The sequence below is a fragment of the Pseudonaja textilis genome, chromosome 4 (assembly GCF_049901715.1).
Source record: "Pseudonaja textilis isolate UNSWEBS1 chromosome 4, rPseTex1.2, whole genome shotgun sequence".
In the NCBI taxonomy this organism is placed as follows: Eukaryota; Metazoa; Chordata; class Lepidosauria; order Squamata; family Elapidae; genus Pseudonaja; species Pseudonaja textilis.
Window position 1 is genome coordinate 53498603 of NC_141993.1, and position 18029 is coordinate 53516631.

The 18029-nt window shown below is 35.3% G+C and overlaps 2 protein-coding genes across 2 annotated transcripts in view; one reads left to right on the forward strand and one right to left on the reverse strand.

The window, feature by feature from the left end:
• PCCB (propionyl-CoA carboxylase subunit beta) overlaps positions 1–10189 on the reverse strand; it is a 31931-nt gene extending 21742 nt beyond the window's left edge. The window contains exons 1-6 of the mRNA XM_026701354.2: positions 10007–10189; positions 7018–7137; positions 4420–4488; positions 3755–3811; positions 2383–2496; positions 365–475 (exon numbers count right to left, since the gene is read on the reverse strand). Coding sequence (XP_026557139.1) covers positions 365–475; positions 2383–2496; positions 3755–3811; positions 4420–4488; positions 7018–7137; positions 10007–10189 — 654 coding nt within the window. The remainder of the gene's footprint in view (positions 1–364; positions 476–2382; positions 2497–3754; positions 3812–4419; positions 4489–7017; positions 7138–10006) is intronic.
• Positions 10190–10229: 40 nt separating this feature from the next.
• SLC35G2 (solute carrier family 35 member G2) lies at positions 10230–17509 on the forward strand. Its single transcript, XM_026701357.2, has 3 exons — positions 10230–11004; positions 11886–12029; positions 13538–17509. The coding sequence occupies exon 3, from the start codon at positions 13556–13558 to the stop codon at positions 14786–14788; it is 1233 nt and encodes a 410-aa protein (XP_026557142.1). The 5' UTR covers positions 10230–11004; positions 11886–12029; positions 13538–13555; the 3' UTR covers positions 14789–17509.
• Positions 17510–18029: the final 520 nt, after the last annotated feature.

The following is an 18029-nucleotide window of genomic DNA, read 5'->3' on the forward strand; positions in this document are numbered from 1 at the left end:
TTAAAAGATAAAAAGGCGTCATACTCCAATCAGTAACTACAGGAGAAACTTCGTTTAATGAGAAAAGGTAATAGATAATTGAAACAGGACAGACAAAAAATATAAATATAATGATTTGAATTGAGACGAGATAATTAAAATAAAATTGAGAAAATTAAAAGAGGGGAGAAGCTATGCAGAAAATGTAAAACAGTAATAAGATATGGAATAGAACATAACAATGAGCATGAAATTGAATTTGTGTCTGTACGAAGAAATGTAACCCAGGATTACTCTACTTTCAAAAAAGATGTTTTATTTGTATTTTTTTTGTGAAAACTCAAATAAAATTTACAAAAAAACCCCAACAACATTGCATCCTTACCTTTACCATAAATGTGAAATCTGTTAAAGCAGGAGAGTAGACAGCACCTCCTGCACAAGGACCCATAATAAGAGAAATCTGTGGCACTACTCCAGAACATAAAACATTTCTCTATAAAAGAAAAGAAATCATCTTTTATATCTTTATGTTCCAAAGCTTCTAACCATCTTTTATATTTGCCAACCATCTTTCTGAAATTCATATTGCAGAAAATTACAGTATTAGATTTTAATATTTTTACAATAAACAAACAGAAATAAAAGAATGAGCAGGAAGGAAGACTAATTCTATAGAAAGAAAATAAACCAGATCTATCTGGACTTTTTGATTCAATCACTACGCATGGTCATAAATTCTCATTCCCCCTATTTTAAGAATCCACATTATGAACCAATTCATGTAGCTGTCACTCAACAAGCTTCTACATATCCTGACTGCTTCATGAATAACAGCTGCTACATCTGACAGTTGCTATAGACAGAGACAAACGAAAAGCCTTGTAGCTTTTCTGCCCTTTTGCCCCTATAGTTTTCCCAGCAAGAACAATGCATCTGTCACGGATACTTGATTCAGTCCATTCATTCATACTTTTTTCTTTTTTTGGCCTGGCTTATATGTGAATGATGATGGGTGTAGTCATTTCCTTCTTGCTGGGCACTTAATCATAAGGGCAAAAATACAAATAAAAGGAAACAGTGAAAATGCATTAAGTATCAATCCATATTCACCAAATATTGACCAAAAACTAAAAAAAACCCAAAATTAAATGTTTATAAATATTGTACATCAGACAGGTGTAGAAAGGGGAAATTAGAAAATAAATATTTTCCTGTTTTTATAGTTTTTTCTTCTTTCTACCGTGTTTCTCATATAATAAGGCCGGGTCTTTTTTTTTTTTTTTTGAGCCCCGAAAAAATGGCTAGGTCGTCTTTTTGGGGGTGACTTAATTCCCCCCCCCTTGCATTTTTGGGCAGGCGGGCGGCGACAGCTTGGATGTTGACCTCAGCATTGGTGGGGCACTTAGTATCGGGGTCAACGCAGGCAGCACCATATCCGGGTGTGCAACAAAAGTACTTCCTAACAGCAAGCCCCCCCACCATTCCCCCCATTTTGCATGTTTTAATATAGGCCTTAATTTGGGGGGAGGGGCTTAATTTCATTTCATGCCTATAAAACATGCTGGGACTTCCTATTGTATTCTTAAATAAAACAGTGAAGAATAACAAAATAACAAGAGTTGATTTTGGCACTCAACCCAGAGATTCAAAAATCATCTTTCTTATTGTAAAAATAATTTAATGTACCCTGAATTATGGTTGATTTTTCATCAATAATATATTGAGCACTCACTATATAATTTCAATAATTTCTTTGCCCACTTGATACTGTATTTATATATTATTATTTTCTTTTCTTGTTTTCTTTTTGTCTTTTAAAAATGATAAAGAAAAAATAAATGTAAATATATTCTCACATATAAATAAAATATTGATGATGGGGGAGGGATTTTTAACAATATTAGCAAAAATAGTTGAATGAGACAATAGCACCAAGAATACTTTATAACTTTCTCTTTCTCAAAGCTAGATGAATGCTTAAGTAACATACTTATTTCAGGTGACCTCTTTTGTCACTTCTAACACCACTTGGAAACTTGGTAACATAAAGATAGGCAACTTGACGCCTGCAGATGTTTTGAACCACCATAACTGCCAAGTGCTACAGGCAATAGTAAATTATTATGGGGTTGTAACACAAAACATTTGGAGGACATTAAGCTGCTTACCTCTCCCTAATAGTAAATCACGAAGAGAAAGAAGATATACATCTTGTCCCTGGATCATGACATCAACCCCTCCTCGTCTTTGCATAAAATCTAAAAACAGCAGGAAATAATGATGCTTCCTTTAAGTGCCTTTTTACTGAATATTTAAAGTGGTTACTAAACTATAAGGTGAAAGTATTATACATATCATGATTTGTTGGGTCATCACATATTTAACTGAAAGATTTCTCACTAGAAAAATGTCAGCATAACCAGCCAAGGATTCCACTCCTTCTTGAATACGGGCCCCTCCTGAATCATTCAGCCCAATAACAGGAGCACCAACCATAACAGCCTGATCCATAATCTGGGAAAACAGAAGCACATGAGTGTGTACAATATCACTGCAGACGATGTAGATAAGTCATCTACATGGCTTACCAAATTCGTCAATTTTTGTATTAAATAACTTTTTGTTTATAATCAGAATCTAAGTTGAGTCTCTCTTTCCTAATAACTATTGGTTTGTCCATCATTCATGAGCACCTGGTAACATTAGTATTATTACTTCATATCCCAGCTCTAGGAATGCCAGGCAATACACACAGAACTCAATCTCAGATTATCCTCACCACAGACCTGTAAAATAGGCTGCACTGAGAGATAGTGACTTGCCTTGATCAAAGTCATTCAATGAACTTCATGATTGAACATGAACATTAACTTGTCCAACTTCTAAATTCTAAACTGTGCTACTGCATCTACAGTATGTTGCCAAGAATATTATGTGGATATATTTAAGCTTGAGTCAAAAGAGATTCATATTTTTTAAAATATTCAGTTAGCTTTTGACACGTAATACATATATTTCTACATATCTGAATACTTACTAGGTGTTTGGAGTTCTATAATATAAGCAATCAAGACAGTTATACTTATTATTAAGTATTATTAAAAATAAATGTATATCTATGATTCATTATTACAGGAATTTTTTTCTTCAATCTTACTCTCTGCAGAGTTTATAAGAAAAAATATTTTTGACATCATAGTTAGATCTAGTACATTTGCACTGAGGCAAGCAGAAAACCCCACCAACACAAATACTACAAAAATTGTGCTTTGACACTAATTTTAACAAATGTAAGTACTTATTTTACCAGGGATGGGACAGGAATAACTCTGGAGATGATTTCCCCATATAAAAATCTAACTGCTAAATTTGGATGAAACCCCAAAAAAGGATTAAATCAACCCAATTAATCCAATAGTGATATTTTTGCATTGCATTTTAATGTTATGTTTTGCTAAGCTATTAATAAGCACTACATAGTATAGTAAAAAAAAGAGTCACTGGATCACAATCTTACATAAATTAAAATGATATTTTAAACTTTTTTAAAAACCAAAAGTCTTTGATCCGTGTCTCCCACCAATAAAAGAGCTGCTCAGCAAACATCCCATAAGTGGAACGCCCACAGTTTTAACAACTGAATTATTATAATCTGAGAAGGATGACCAAAAATATTTACATAACGATATTAGAATGCTTCTATATTTAAACTACATAGCAACTGACTGAGAACTTTGACAGATCTGCCACCTGCACTACCTTATAAACTTACCTTGCAGATCTTTTGAGCATGTGCTCCAGATAAACTTCCCCCAAACACAGTAAAGTCCTAAAAAATTAAGATCAAAGTAAAATGTTTTAAAATACAAATATCAAAATAGCCTATATGTAAATATGTTTAGACCAGGGGTGTCAAACTCAATTTCATTGAGGGCCGCATCAGAGTTGCTTGACTTCAGGGGGCCAGAGTGAGCAGGGCCATGGTAGGCATGACCAGCTCGATGTCACTTGTGTTGGGGGCGTCTTTGGCAGCCTGAACACTCTGCCAGTGAAAAAAGGCTCCCAAGCTTCATTTTCGGCTGCAACAGCTTCCTGCAACCCTCTGTCAGTGAAAATGGAGCTTGTGAGCTCCGTTTTCCCTGGCAGAGGCACCACGGACCAGATTTAAGCAACCCGCAGGCTGGATTCAGCCCATGGGCCTTGAGTTTGACACCCCTGGTTTAGACAGAAGAGACATGTTAATTCCATTAGACAGAACTAGATCACACCCTAAGTAGTATGAAATTTTAAGATTATTCCTTCTTATAGTATTCTGCATAAGATGTGGGAGCACAAGCAGCACATTTGGTGCAAAAGCAATACTTTACTAGTTAAAATGGAGAAATCACAAAAACATCACTTGAATATATTCATAATTTGGAAATCAAACAATAATACCTGACTGAAGACATAAGTCAGTCTGCCATTAATTCTACCCTGGCCAGTAACCACACTGTCCCCAGGATACTGCAAAACAAAACAAATAAAGTATAATTCATAAACTGACATAACTTATATAAACCAAATTAAGCAACTACATAATGTATATACAACACCTTGATGCTTTAACAGTTCTACTTTATTATGAACCCAGCAAATTGTGAAATGAGTAAAAAATAATGTTTATTGGTTGGGGGAAAAATTATTCTTCTAAATAACTCTCATTAAATCTATGAAATATCTAGATAATTATTTCAAATGCATAGAGAGGAGACATCTCAATTTGCAGAGAGATCAGAATCAGGGCATTAAGGAGCTTCTTCAGAGAGACCAAAACCTCGTCTCTGCGAGGCTTCAATCCGTGCGCACCGCTGGAGCGCCCCGAGCCGGCTGGTTTCGGGGCTAAGCCACCCCGTAGAGGTGGTGAAGAGGGGGGAGACTGCCAGCAGGGTTGAGGAGAGCCGCATCTCTCCTACCCAGCTGGCCATTACTCCCTTTCCCAAAGGCAGTTGCAGCGGTGGTCAGAAATGGCCACCACAAAGAAGAACTCGACTGGAAAAGAATGTGCAGGAGGAAGATAAGAAGAGAAAGTTTTGGTTGACCGGGTCAAACAGCAAAAGCAACAAATAAGGTACCCTGGAATTGAAACTGTTAAAAAACAGTAACATTGTTCCCTAAGAAGATTTTTAAGCTGCGAAGGAGAAAGAAAAGGGAAAAGATTTGGTTTTCTCCTTTTCCTATACTGACAGCTAAGAGACTTAAGCAAGAAATTGGAAAAAAATCCACTTTGACATCAATAGGCATTTAATGCAGAAAATAAAAAGTCAAAGGGATAATAAAGATTTCTGGATAATTAAAAGCTTTTGAAAACAGGAAAGGAGAGAAAAAGAATAAAAGGGTAAGATCTGGAAGGCAGGAGACTGCCTGGAATTAAAAAAGAACTTATAGCAAAATCTAAACAAGACTTCCAAAAGATACATTCTAACTGAAATATCGCAACAAAAACCCCAGGAAGAGAAATTCGAAAAAAGAAATAAGACGATATAACTTGGAACTATCTGGATTACTTGATGATTTCTGGATTCTTGGTTATTGTTTTGAATGACTAAAATCAATCCAGTGGTTGTTTAAAACTGTTTAAAATAGCTGCACTTTTACAAGAACTGAAAATGGAACTTAAAAAGTACAAAGAAGATGCACAAGAAGGGAGAGGTTCTTTTGGCTTCGTATTTCAGTTTTTAGAAATGGAGATTTGGAATTATGAGAAACAACAAGAAATGCTTACAGAACAAGAAGATTGCGACAAAGAAGAAGCCACCTTTAATGAACAAGTAATCTTAGATGGGGGGAAAAAGGAAAGGGGGGAAAGAGAATGGAAAGTTTAAGATTGGGAAAAACAACTCCAAAAAAAAAGAGTGAAAAATAAATATAAAATCAGAAAGCAACAGAAGAGGGAAATGCAGAAGAGAGAATTAGAAATAGAGAGACAAGGGGATAAAAAGGGGAGGGAGAAGATGAGAGGGAAGACAGAAAGGAAAAGAAGTTATAAAGGATAGAAGCAAAATATAGAGAAACAGGGCCTATTTAGAGATAATGGGTGAAAACTTAATGGAAAAAGGGATTCTGCAAAGGTACATAAGATAGTATGGTTATATTAGAAGCAGAAATAATTTTAGAAAATATGAAACAATGTATGATTAAAATGTCTGATAAAATAGCTATTGTAACTCAGTGGAATGCTTGTCAATAAATAAATGTAACAAAAGGTATATTTAATGATTTATAAAACATATGTGAAGAGAAATAAGGGAAAAATTAATTATGGAGATTATATGTGTTTTTAAGGAAGTATGATATTTAATTGAAAAGAAGTGTTAAAGATGTTAAGATTTTAATGATTATTAATGATAGAACTGAATTGGAATGGAATGAGGGTTTATAATTACATATATTTACAATCTTTCTTTTTTTTTAAAGAATATAGTGTGTATTATAAGAATGTACCAAGCAGAATTCGATTGGAAGTTATGTATTATGTATTATATTGAAGGTCATAAACTTAAGGTATATATTGAAGTTTTAAAAAGAGTTGAATGGATGTAATTAAAAGATATAAAGGTGTCATACTGCAATTAGTAACTACAGGAGAAAATTTGTTTAATGAGAAAAGATAATATCAAATTGAAACAAAACAGACAAAAGTATAAATATAATGATTTGAATTGAGATGAGATTCAAAATAAAATTGAGAAAATTAAAAGGGGAAAAACTATACAGAAAATGTAAAATAGTATAAGATATGGAATAGAATACAAAAAGGAGCATGAAATTGAGTTTTGTGTCTGTATAAAGAAATTCAACCCAGGACCATGCTATTTTCAAAAAAGATGTTTTACTTGTATTTTGTGTGTGAAAACCCAAATAAAACTTTATTAAAAAAAAAAAGAATCAGGGCATTAAATCAGGAACAGGCATAGGAATGATTTACAAGTTGACACAGCCATTGTTTCCCACTCACAAAGAGTCCTGGAATTTAAACAAACAAATATTCAATACCTTGTTTTTCTCAGATTCCATCCCAAAATCTGCACATCTGTGTTCCACAAACATGTCATATTCTACAAAACTGTCAGGGTCCAATAACAATAGTATACGTTCTCTGGCTGTTAATTTTCCCTAAAAAACAAGAAAAAACATTGAACAGCCTTGTTCTTAACATAATAGCATATTTATATAAATGTTTTTCAGATTGAAACTCAAAGCTAAGCATAGTAACAAATATGCACTCAATAGTGACCCCCAATTTAAGGTCTTGTTCAATTTTTTTCTGTAAAAAACATGATAGTTAGACCTTTTCTTGCACAATGCAATAGAATGGTTAAGTACAAAAAGCCAGCCACAATAAGAAATCTTACTAATTTTAAGAGTTATAAAGCATTACGAAGCAGTACATAAGCTGAGTGCTATTGCTATTGCTATATCATATAATGCATTATGTGGCAGACTAAATCTAAGAAATGCAGAAAGAATGTGTGCAAAGTATTTTTATCTGTTCTTGTGCTGATCCATCCATGACATACTAGACACATGGCAAATCATTGGCTGCCCTCCAGATTGATTAATATCCAGTCAGACAACTCATATAGATTCTTTAAATATGCTGGAAGAAAAGAAAACAGATGGTCCAGTCACAGTTGAAATTAATGCAAAGACTACACCTTCGCATCTTCCCATCCTTTTGCAAGCTCCATATTACAGTGGATGGTGGCACCTAATCAACTTTGACTGATCTTGAAAATCCAAACAGGGTTGAATTGGGATGGCAATCCATGAAGAAATCCCAGAGTTATAGGTCTGATTCAAAAGGTTAAAGAAGCATCCCAGAAGATGGAATACAAAGCCAGTTTGTTATTGCCAAGATATAACATTGATGTGTCTGTGTAGTCTCTTAAAGTTAAAAGTAATTGAAAGAATTGACTTAATCTTTCTTAACAAATAAAAAAAAATCCAGCACAGTAGAGGTACCAGGAACAGCAATTATTAGCAACATCTTAGACTCCTTTGTCATATCTTGAAGATAGTCACTTCCTTTTATTTTGTTTTCCTTTTCTGAGGTAAGAACATTTTTTAAAAATCAATATTTTAAAGGACATTTTTTTAAATTGTATTTTGTCTCATCAGCTTTGGAAACACTGGACAGAGTGCTAATTTGCACAACCAAGTTGCCCCACTCATTATTTCCCAAAACAGAAATACATTGTGTCATTCTCTAATCATCCCAAATCCACTAAAAAGGCAACTTCTATCTGTCTTTTCCTGGTACACACAGTTTGTACCTCCCCAAGATTGCTGTGCATTTCATCCATTGCACTTCATTGTGCTGTAGGCAAGCACTTCCACTCCAACTGACTACTGTATGCTCTGGCAGGAATGACTCCTCCCCTCCAATCGCTGGTCAGTGCCTTTCACTGCAAGTTTTCACAGGCTGCTGTGCCCTTCTGAAGAGACCTTGACTAGTGGCGTGATTTCTTTTTCTTCATGTAATACCAGTAGGTGGAGTGGTTAAAGTGAACCTTTCAAGTGTTTCCCCACTCACTTCTCCCCTTCATCTTTGCTTCCAGTTATGTTTTGCTATTTTCATTCCTACCGGCTAATTATTCGTTTGGTAGAAAAGAATCAAAGTCTATCAGAATGAAAGGCCAGATTTATTTATTACATGTTCATTAATGGAACAGTGAAAACAAGTTTTTTTTTCTTCTTTTAACCAGGTGAAACTAACACAAATTTTGCTTGTTTTCTTTCTAGCTATAATGACAACAGCACAATTATTGTTATTGGTTTTTATCTACCAATGGATGCATTAGACAGAAATATGTGACCCCACAGGAGCAAATAAAAAGGGCCCATACAAAATGTCAATAAATTACCACATCTCCTCAAAGAACCTCCTGCACAAAGAAAAGCAATTGGTGTGTGCTCTTCCAGCATAGATGACAAAAGTAAAGAAGCAGGAAATCTATTGATCTGGGGACAGATTAATAAGGATAACCCAGACAGCAAGTTACAGTGTTATTATGATCAAAGTAGAGGAAGAAGTTAACATTTGGAAAGGCATTTTTCTTTAGCCAGCTTCATTTGCAATAAGTTTACATAATGGAGTCGCACAGGACCGTATGGAAAATCCTCCAGCTTCCGTCCTTCTGCATCCCTCACAGGAGAAAGAGGGAGGAAAAGAGATGGCAAATTAAATAAGCTAACCTTGTACACGAAGAGTAGTAAACACACTTTGCGTTACTCAGGTACTTCTCATTCAGGTTCAAAAAAGGACGACACCAGGAGTTGAGGAAATAGGAAGGCCCCAAAGGTATTTATGTACAATATTTAAGTTAATTAATGTATTTTTATTGCATTTCCAACATTATTTATCTCCTGTTCCAAAGTAAACTGGAAGCATATCACAGGGGTGTTCAGAAGATTCTGCGAGACAGGGCCTTTCCCATTATACTTAATGACTCTCTAGCCTTACCAAGGAAGCTATCGCCTGTCTGCCTTGCATTAATTCTGAGAAAGGAAAGATGAAGTCTGATGGATCACTGAAGCTCTATTCAATTTAGAGATTGTAAACACAGCATGAGAGAAAGCTGAAAGGTGGTCTCTTTGGACCTCTTCCTGACCACCTAGCTCCACAAACTGCTAACTTCAGCGAAGGAATAGACGGGGGCGATCTGCTTTCTCGCATCTGTAGTTTTCATTAAATAGAAGAAAAACAAGAGAGACGACCTTAACACCGCGGTGGAGAAGTCCGGACGAAGGTGTCGGGTTCTTTTCTACCTCGGCTGGATGGCAGGAGGAATTGTGTTGGGGGGGGTAGGACTATAGGTCATGTATATGGACTTTTCAATGGTGCCCCAAGTGGCATTCTCTTAGTCCTGACCAGGTGTTGCCTCAGAAATCGGTGACACGGCACGCCAGGAGCAGCCAGCTTGCCACTGGTCGCGAAGGGCTTCGCTCGCTTGCAGCGACAGGAAAGGAGGCGCTCGCTCACCCGCTTGTGCTGCCCGTCTATGCGCGCTTGGCCGCCTCCGAGCAACGCAGCGCGACGCTTCTCTTCGATACGCTCGGGCACGGTGGCGGCCCGGGTCCGGGGACCGCTGCCGCTAAACGAGCGGCAACCTCTCAACAGAGCTCTCGACAGAAGGAAGGCAGGAACCGCCCGCAAAGCAGCCATGACTGAGCGGACTGGGAAGACGCATGCGCTCTTTCCCTCCAGACGGCGGCCGCCTCCTCGACTCCGCCTCGCTCCCTTATTGTGCGGCCGGCAATCGGTTTGCTTCGCGTCCTTCGGGCTCTGAATTTGGAAATTAGCGAGAAAAGATGACGGATTCACACCTCAGAAGTCCCTAGCTTTTCCAACGAGAGGATTTATTCTCATAGTCTTCTCAACCTGACCTCTTCCAGATGTATCAGGCTTCCCTTCCTTCCACTGCCCCGAGGCTGCGGCTGAGTTTTGTGCTGTGCAGCGAGCATTGCTACCGCCTCTGTGATTGTGATTAGCAATTGACAGTTGACAGGGCACTTGCACGCTCGGAAGGACCGTTTGTCTGCGGAAAGGAAGGCCTGATTCATTTGGAATCGACGTTGTGTGTGTTGGGAGAAATATTGTGTGTTAACTTGTAAAAAAAAATGCTACTGAACTTACCGTATTGGTAGAACTATAGCAGTTACTAATCCAGGGTTGCTGTCTGGTCTTGTTACATTCGTGACTTTAGATGTTGTGGGCTAGAGGACAGGACTGGCAGTTTAAAAGAAGGAAGAAGAAATAATTAAGCTGTTCACATTTTCTTGAAAAAGGCGGTATTTTCACTCATCCTGAGATACAGCTTATTTATTGAACAGATGACAGTTTCTCGTTTGCACAGCATATGTAAAGCAATCAGGGCCATGGGCATGTGTGCAGCAAGTCACAGGGATGGGAAAATGGGAACATGACGTCACAGTGTGTACTTTGCCCATGTGTACTTACTTGAGCTCTGATATCTGAATGTAAGTAATGTAAGTTGTTTATTTAATAGAATGCTTTATTGTATATTTTTACTGCTTTGTTTTAGTTTATTAATATCTGTAATTTTTAATGGTAAACCATTCTAATATTTATTTCAACAAAAATAGTATAGAAATGTTTTCAACAAATAATTTTAAGAACAATGTTTGATTTTACTAGTTTCCAAATCACTGGTTTGCATTGTACCAAGAGGTTAAAATCTATATAAGTGGAAGAGTAAACTCAATGAATTTGGTGGTACTTTTGCATAGACTTATATGGGTAAAGCTGTTAATTGATGAATAATTGTATATGAATAAGGCAATTGAAAATCAAGGGTAGGTAATTTTTTCATGTACAATATTTTGAAGGTTATGTCAATCTTTAACATTATGCGTTTTCTCAGGTATTCAGATTAATTGCCTCATAGCGCTTTAGTATAATCCTGGTACTTTTGGTGAGGCTCTAGCAAGAGAAAATACTATTTAATAATCCTATTCACTTATTAACCAACTGACTAGGAGGGACAAATCAGTAACTCTCTCAAGCACTTTTGTTTCCAATCTCTCTCAACAATGTTTAGTTCAGGAAAGTCCTGCTATTGATCAATAGGTAGCATCTCAGTAAAAATGTGTTTCACTGCCGGAATAACTAGTAAAAGCAATACTGATTCCACTCCGCAGTCCAAAATGAAGGTGTTGTCAAATGCCCTTGAGCTCTGCTGAGCATGCTCACTTTCCTCTAATGTCTTCAGTGCATTTGACTCTTTAGTTGTATTATCCTCTCTTTTTCTGTGAAGGTAGATGAGTAGCAAAAAGATCTATACTACGGCTTCAACGTATGGCCAGAAATGATACCATTTGCTCTATTTTTGACTTTCCAGTTCAAAGGCAACAATACTGAGGTCTATTTTCTATGAATTTAGAAGGCAGAAATGGATACATGGCTGAACGTTGCAGAGCAGCTTCCTTATCCCTAATATAATTGGCCTTTGGTTATTTTGTTATACAACGTCCTCTAACAAAAGGTAAAGGACTATTTTTTCAATTTTGATTGTATTCTCGTTTCTCTTCTTGCATTACAAATTTAATTCCTAGATGTCACTGCATGCTTATTTAAGCAAAATCTTTCTGTTTCTATTAATGTGCATGCAATTTTAAAGTGATTCCAGTTGGAAAGATTTCACAGAGAATAATCATAATTTAAATAAATTCCCATAATCAGCTAACATAGCCTAGAATTATGTTCTATACGTTACAAGGAACATCATGTTTCTCTATTTGAAGAAGCAATGATATATAAATCAGCATAGCCTAGAGTGTATCTTTTTCCCTTCATTTTCAGTTGATAGAGAGATTAGCATATTTTTTCTTCATAATTCTTCTTTAGCATTTCATAACATTCTAATAACATTATCTCTTATAAATGTTTTTCAATTATAAACAGTCATGCTTGAGTTTAAATAGATTGAAAGGAATTCATTTAAATCACAATCTGTGATTTATAATATTTTATATAATATTTTTAGAAGCTAAAGATATGACTCTATTAACACAGTAACAATATAATATAGTATTTCAAATAACCAATGCTATTGGAGCACAATGGACATTTTTAGATGTATCCCCCTTATTAATGGCTATTAGCTGATATATGCTGCCTCTTAGAATATAAAACAACATGCTTCTGAACATCAGATCTTGGAAAAACAGTGGAAAGGATCTGTTTTATGTTTACCATGGGCCTCTGATGGGAAATAAAATTCAGCATTAATTAGGGCTTTGATCCAGCTCTCTCATGTTTAAATGTAAAGAATAATCTACAGTTTTTCAAGAAGCCATTGTAAATATATAATATTGTTCGTTAGTTCCCTCAATGCTACACATATTTAACAATCCTAACTATGTCAAAATATGTTTACTAGCACCATCTGAGCTGTTACATACAGGCATAAAAACTGATTTATATTCAGATTCAAAGCAAAATTAATTCTAATTTGATTTTAGATTCAATCATTTCCTAAAAATATTTGGAAGGATAAAAGTAAATGTAGATGCAGAAAGAAAGATAAATATCAAGCCTATATTTTAAATTGTCTAAATTAGAAGTTTGAAGTGGTTAAGGCACCAGACTAGAAATTGGGAGATCATGAGTTCTAGGTGACCTTGGGTCAGTCTCTCTTTCAGCCCTATGAAGCAAGCAATAACAAACCACTCCTGAAATCTTGCCAAGAAAACTGCAGAAACTTTTTCAGACAGTTACCAGAAGTCAATACTGACATAAAGGGACTTCCCCCCTCCCTCCCAAAAAAGAGACAGCAAATGCATTTATTATGATGAGACAGACTCTTTCCTTACAATTTATTTACTATATTGGATTTTAGAATGAGACATTTCATTTCTTCTGAAAGTACTTCAGTTTATGTAATATGGTTTTAGAACACTAATGAATTAGGATTATTCTAAATACCACTAGTAAGATATGCAACAATTTTATCAAATATATAAATATATATTTGTTTTTCTTTGCAATCAGTCCTTCTTATCTGATGAAATGGATTCTTCCAAGCAATATCCTGTGAAAAAACGAGTGAAAATTCATCCCAACACTGTGACAGTGAAATATAGTTCTTATTATCCACAGCCTGGAGAAGAAGGGTATGAGGAACCTAGTGAAGATAATGAGAGTTTTACAGAAGATAATCCAAAAAGAAGATTGTTGAGTGATAGACAACGAACAGGAAAGTCCTTCTTTGGAACAATTGACATTCCATTTCAGACAGGGCAGAAACTAGAAGTCAACAAGAATGAACAAGGCCAAGATTTTATAGAAGGAAGCATTTTTCAGTCCAGAAAAACTTGGGCTGTGCTTTTTGGATCTGCTTTGGCCCATGGTTGTGTAGCTTTGATAACCAGACTTGCTGCCGATCGTTCCAAAGTGCCATCTCTTGAATTGATTTTCATTCGTTCTGTTTTACAAGTTTTTTCTATTTTAGTAGTGTGCTATTACCATGAAGACCCCTTTGGACCAAAAGGCCATAGATTGCGGCTATTCTTCTACGGAATATGTAATGTTATTTCCATTACCTGTGCTTATACTTCCTTTGCAATTGTTCCCCCAAGCAATGGGACTCTTATGTGGAGAGCTACCACCACTGTTTTCAGTGCCATTTTAGCATTTTTACTAGTGGATGAGCGCATGGCTTATATTGATGTAATTACTGTAGTGAGTAGTATCTTTGGTGTTTGTTTGGTCATGATCCCTAACATTGTTGATGAAGAAAATTCTCTGTTGAATATCTGGAAGGAAGTCTTTGGATATACAATGACAGTTATGGCAGGCTTAACCACAGCTCTGTCCATGATAGTATATAGATCCCTGAAGGATAATGTCAGTATGTGGACAGCATTATTTACTTTTGGTTGGACTGGAACAATATGGGGAGCTTCAACTATGTTTTTCCTTCAAGAGCCAATAATTCCATTGAATGGAGAAAGCTGGAGCTATCTCATTGGCATCTGTATATGTTCCACTGTGGCTTTTCTTGGTGTCTACTATGCCTTGAGCAAATTCCATCCAGCATTGGTTAGCACAGTGCAACATTTGGAGATTGTGATAGCCATGATTCTTCAGCTTCTTATACTACACATCTTCCCCAGCGTTTATGATATAATTGGAGGAGCTGTAATCATTATTAGCATAATTTTCCTTGCGTGTTATAAGCTATCTTGGAAAAACTTTAAAAAACAAGATTACCAGGAAATATTAGATTCTTCTATTAAATGACTATAAACTTATTGTATTATTAGTGTAGTATGCAATTAATATGACTGTGTGTGTATATAGTGCTGTTAACAGCATACTATGATTTGTTGTTCAGGTACATGACATCAAATCAGCCCTAATACAGTTCAGTAGAGTTGTATGAAAATGTATTTTTCAGATATGTGAAAAATTGTTTTAAAACGTGAAAAATATGAAAATCATATTCTTAGATAGTATACAGAAAGTGCCAAAGATTAATAGACAGTTTTTGCTATGAAAATGGTATATCTATATAATCATCAGGAACTTATCTCAGTTCAATGGAGTCTTTATTTTTTTATCCTTGGAATCTAGAAAACGTAATTTTATTCTGTGTTTAAAATAACACAGTAATCTTGGTGTGGAATAGAATAGAAGTAAATTATAACAATCTTATTCCTTTTACTGGTTACAGAAACAATTGTATAGACTTTGTCTTTGATCTTTGGTATATGGTTCATTGTTAAAGATAACACCTGAATTGTGTAACTGCAGTTCTTCTTTTAAATAAAATGTAGTGATAATGAGCAATTTGGTATTTGAACAGATAAACTCAAGTTACCATTTTACTTGATTCAAGGCCAAAAAAATTATATGTAGTCTGAAGACAATTGATGTTAATGAAAACCATGTAAACTTTGTAACATGTAATATTTTATTAAAAATGCTTCTGTGTTTAGGATTACAATGATCAAATATTTGACAGAGATGGACATAAGGATTTACGGTAATTGTGTGGTATGAATAATTCAAATACTTTGATTATTCTGATTGTGATTATATGATTTACCAGTGACATCACATGGTGACCTTATCTATGCTCAGTAGCTAGGTTGGGCTTGGCCCAATTAATTTTGATGGAAACGACCAGCAAATACCAGAGCTATAAGCTGAGAAATAAAAACCTACCCATGACCATTGCCACACTATTGCCAAGAAGTCTTAGCAGTTGAGCTTGACTGGAAGGAAACTTTTACTTTACCTAATATTTATATGTGATTGTAATTCCAATATTTCAAGTCTCTATGTTACCCCATCTGAATATTTTTGATTGTATGTGTATGTTTACAACTGATAAAAATATCAGTCACATGCTCCCTCACAAAAATACATAATGACCCCAAAATATGGAAACTAATACTGAGACCAAGTTACCTGAGGTATCTGAAACAAATCCATTTTCCCCTGAAATGCCAATTCTAAAAGTATCAAAATGGAGTATCCACCAAATGATATGAATCTGATTTTATTTTTTTAAATAAAAGATTATTTTAAAAAAGCAATTTCTAGCAGTTTATAAAACATATGAAGCTTTAATTGAATTTTTACAGTATTATAAGAGTTTGTATCGGATCTGTTAACAAGAATGTCTTTTTTTTCTTAGTACAATCCATCACAAAGAGCAGCCTTATCTAAACTCAGTTTAACTACGTCACTGTCATAAAATCCGTTTTCAATCTTTAAAAAGAACCCTGGAAATATTTCTCACAGGCTTCATGGAAAAAGCAGAAATATAGTCTCATATACCTAATGATGAGAAATTACTCCAAAATTCTAAAAAATGTAAATAGATAATGGATAATTAAGACTGGATACAAGAACAATGGAACTTCCCAGCAAAGAGTAAAGTAGATAACACTACCCAATGCCTGTCTCCATATTGCCAACATGATCAATTGTTCCAAAAGCAAGTACTCTAAAAGAACCCAGAGAATCAAATCATATGTTCAGAAGGTATGGTAACCAGGCCTTTAAAGAATTTACATTAATTATAAAGTTAACAATTTTATTTAGTTTTCATGTTTTATATTTTAAGATTTAACTTGAAATATCAGACATATTTTTACTTAACAGTATGAAGTTTATTATTGCAAGAAGACAGGATAAAAGTTGAATAGTCCAGTAATTAAATAATTTCCTATTTGCAGGATACAATATCCATCAAGGGAATTAAAGCAATTTGACATGGGTTATGACCAGTTCAAAAGGATTAGACTGTCTTCTAGGTTATGTAATGTTTCAAAAATCATAGGTATTATTAAATAGGTAGTATCAAGTTTCTGGGTGTGCAGCTTATGAGCAGGTTAGCTTGGTCGTTCAACATAGCACGATGCTGGTGTTGTGGGGACAGCAGGGCCTGCATCTTCTACATCGTATGAGAAGAGCACATCTTCTTTGCCTTATCCTTACCACTTTCTATAGAATGTATAGATGGACAATTGAAAGCATCCTGTCATATTATATTACTGTGTGGTTTGGAAATATTACTGTTTTGGAAAGGAAGGCTGTGCAGAAAGTGGTGAGGACAGCAGAAAAGATTATTGGAAGTTCATTTTCTTCTATCCAGGATATTGCATATAAATGATTCTTGACCAGGGTCCGCAGTATTGTCTGGGACACCACACATTCTCTCCATTATGAGTTTTCTTTCATACCTTCTGGGAGGAGGCTTCATGGTATCTGAAGCAGAACAGCTAGATTTTTCTAATAGCTTTATTCCATATGGTATCAACCTTGTTAACTCTCAAGACTCTTTTTTTCTGCTATGTATTCAAAATGGACTGTGATTAATGTGTGTGTGCATGTATGTATATATATGTATGTATATATACTTTTGAGATTGGGCATCAGAATTTCATTTTTTTTAATGTGTGCCAGTGTGTTCACAGACAAAAGTGACAATAAAGGTTATCTTTTATCTTATTATGGTATACTAGTGGTATTATCATTATCATCTTTAAATAAGTTGACCACTGCTATCAGAAAAAGTTAGGTCTCTAATTTATTTCCATTAGCTTGACTAAACTAGGAGCTAAGAGAACATATTATTCTATTTATAGCTCCCAAAATCAATTATCAGCTCGGAATGGAACATGACAGGGAGTGTATTGTGTTCCTTCTTTGTATGTATTCCCACAAGCCTCTCTTAGCTCTGTAAGATCAATTCTGGTCTAGGTGAGCCTTTAGCCTACCCAGCACAATTCAGGCATATTTATGAAGGATCCAGTAAAATCTGTAAAGGTGAATTTGGACCATAGGTGTTTGATACACCAACAGAATCAAAATTCAACTGAATATGGCATTTTTTATTGTCAATAATTTGACCTGAAATTCATTGACTGTTCATTATTCATTTCCATTGGTGGACTGTTAACTGCTGTACTATATTTAAAATGCTTAGGTTCTTCTCCCCTGCAAGACTTATTTGGCCACAATCCTATGT

Coding starts and splice junctions, on each gene's coding strand:
- SLC35G2 (XM_026701357.2), top strand. CDS start 13,556: ATGGATTCTTCCAAGCAATATCCTGTGAAAAAACGAGTGAAAATTCAT.